At 55.3% G+C, this 1,966-nt stretch overlaps 1 protein-coding gene across 1 annotated transcript; it reads right to left on the bottom strand.

Annotated features, from left to right (window-relative positions):
- Positions 1 to 828: 828 nt before the first annotated feature.
- On the bottom strand, positions 829 to 1,692 carry LOC122191755 (leucine-rich repeat-containing protein 14-like). The gene has a single exon (XM_042892146.1). The coding sequence runs from the start codon at positions 1,520 to 1,522 to the stop codon at positions 830 to 832; it is 693 nt and encodes a 230-aa protein (XP_042748080.1). The 5' UTR covers positions 1,523 to 1,692; the 3' UTR covers position 829.
- Between the last annotated feature and the right edge of the window lie 274 nt (positions 1,693 to 1,966).

The following is a 1,966-nucleotide window of genomic DNA, read 5'->3' on the forward strand; positions in this document are numbered from 1 at the left end:
AGCACCAAAATCCCAAACCTCCCCAAATAAAACCCATAACCTGTGGTTCCATGGCCTACAGGTTGAGTTGGGGTCATCCTTACCTTCATCAAAACCACACAGAAGGCCCAACTCATAGCATCTACAGAACCCCAAGCACCAAAACCCCAACTCTCCCCAAATAAAACCCACAACCCACATCTCCATGGCCAACTGGTTGAGTTGGGACCACTCATACCTTCTCCAAAACCCACAACCAACCAACTGGTTGACTTGGGGTCATCCTCAACCTCACCAAAATCCCACAGGAGGGCAGATTTGTGGCATCTATGGAGCCCCAAGCACCAAAACCCCAAATCTCCCCAAATAAAACCCACAACCTGTGGTTCCATGCCTACAGGTTGAGTTGGGGTCATCCCCACCTTCAACAAAAGCCAACAGAAGGGCCAACTCATAGCATCTACAGAACCCCAAGAACCAAAACCCCACATTTCCCCAAATAAAACCCACAACCCACATCTCCATGGCCAACTGGTTGACTTGGGATCATCCTCACCTTCATCAAAACCCATCACTCTGTAACAGATCAACTGGTTGAGTAGGGACCATCCTCACCATCAACCAAACGCCACAGGAGGGCAGATTTGTGGCATCTACGGAGCCCCAAGCACCAAAATCCCAAACCTCCCCAAATAAAACCCACAACCTGTGGTTCCATGGCCTACAGGTTGAGTTGGGATCATCCTCACCTTCAACAAAACCACACAGAAGGGCCAACTCATAGCATCTACAGAACCCCAAGCACCAAAACCCCAAATCACCCCCCGAAATGAGAATCACAAAGCAGTGCTCACCCCAGCAGCAGCCGCAGCCGCCCCGCCAGCCGGCACGAGCCCAGGTTGAGCTCCCTCAGCCCGTGCAACCAACCCAACGCTTCCGCCAGCTCCTTCAGCCCATCTTCCAGCCCAGGCCTCCTCACATCCACGTTGCTGTAGGGCAACCTCAAGCTGGCCAGGTGTGGGAAGCGAGCGAGCCGCGGCACCACCTGGCACAGCCCGGCCAACCCCAGGTTGTTGAAGCGCAGCTCGACGCGTCGCAAGCCGACCGGCTCCAAGGCCTCCAACAGATCCAAGGTGCCTCCTAGGGAAAGCTCCTCGGCGTGGAAGTCACGGCAGCGCAGGCGTAGGGCCCCTCTGCCCCGTAGGGCCGCCCTCAGGATGGCCCCGGAGGTGCTGTTGACAAAGAGGTCGACGCGGATTTCCACCGCGGGCACCGGGGAACCCTTCTGATCTTTGGTGCCACGCAGTTCGGTTCGGCGTTGTGAGGCTTCCAGGCAGGCTTTGGCCAGCAGTACTGTCCTCGACCACAGGGTGACGCTGTCTGGACCGTGTTCGGCACCGTCCTGGATGCCGGTCATGTCCAGCACACGCAGACATGGCCGTGGGCTGAGGGAGGAGGAAGGTGCCAGCATTTCTTCCACCCGTCTGACCCGACCCCCCTTCCTTCTGATTGACCCAAACCTTCTTCTGTCTGACCAACCCATATCTGTCCAACCCAGCCCTCTTTCCTTCCGTCCATCCAACTCAACCCCCCTGTTCCATCCATCCAATCCAAATCCATCCAAACCCAACACCCCTTCCTTCTGATTGACCCAAGCCTCCTCCTTCCATCCATCCACCTCATATTTGTCCAACCCAACCCTCCTTCCTTCTGTCCAATCCAACCCAACTCCCCCTCCCATCCATCCAACTCACATCTGTCCAACCCAACCATCCTTCTGTCCATCCAACCCAATCCACCTGTTCCATCCATCCAATCCAAATCCATCCAACCCAACCCTCCTTCCTTCTGATTGACCCAAACCTTCTCCTTCCCTCTGTCCCACCCATATCTGTCCAACCCAACCTTCCTTCCTTCTATCCATCCAACTCGTACCTGTCTATCATGACCATCCTTCCATCCATCCAACTCACATCTGTCCATCACA

This window comes from Lagopus leucura, unplaced genomic scaffold (assembly GCF_019238085.1).
Source record: "Lagopus leucura isolate 7727_CA_CO unplaced genomic scaffold, USGS_WTPT01 33682-0_obj-0_obj, whole genome shotgun sequence".
Classification (NCBI taxonomy): Eukaryota; Metazoa; Chordata; class Aves; order Galliformes; family Phasianidae; genus Lagopus; species Lagopus leucura.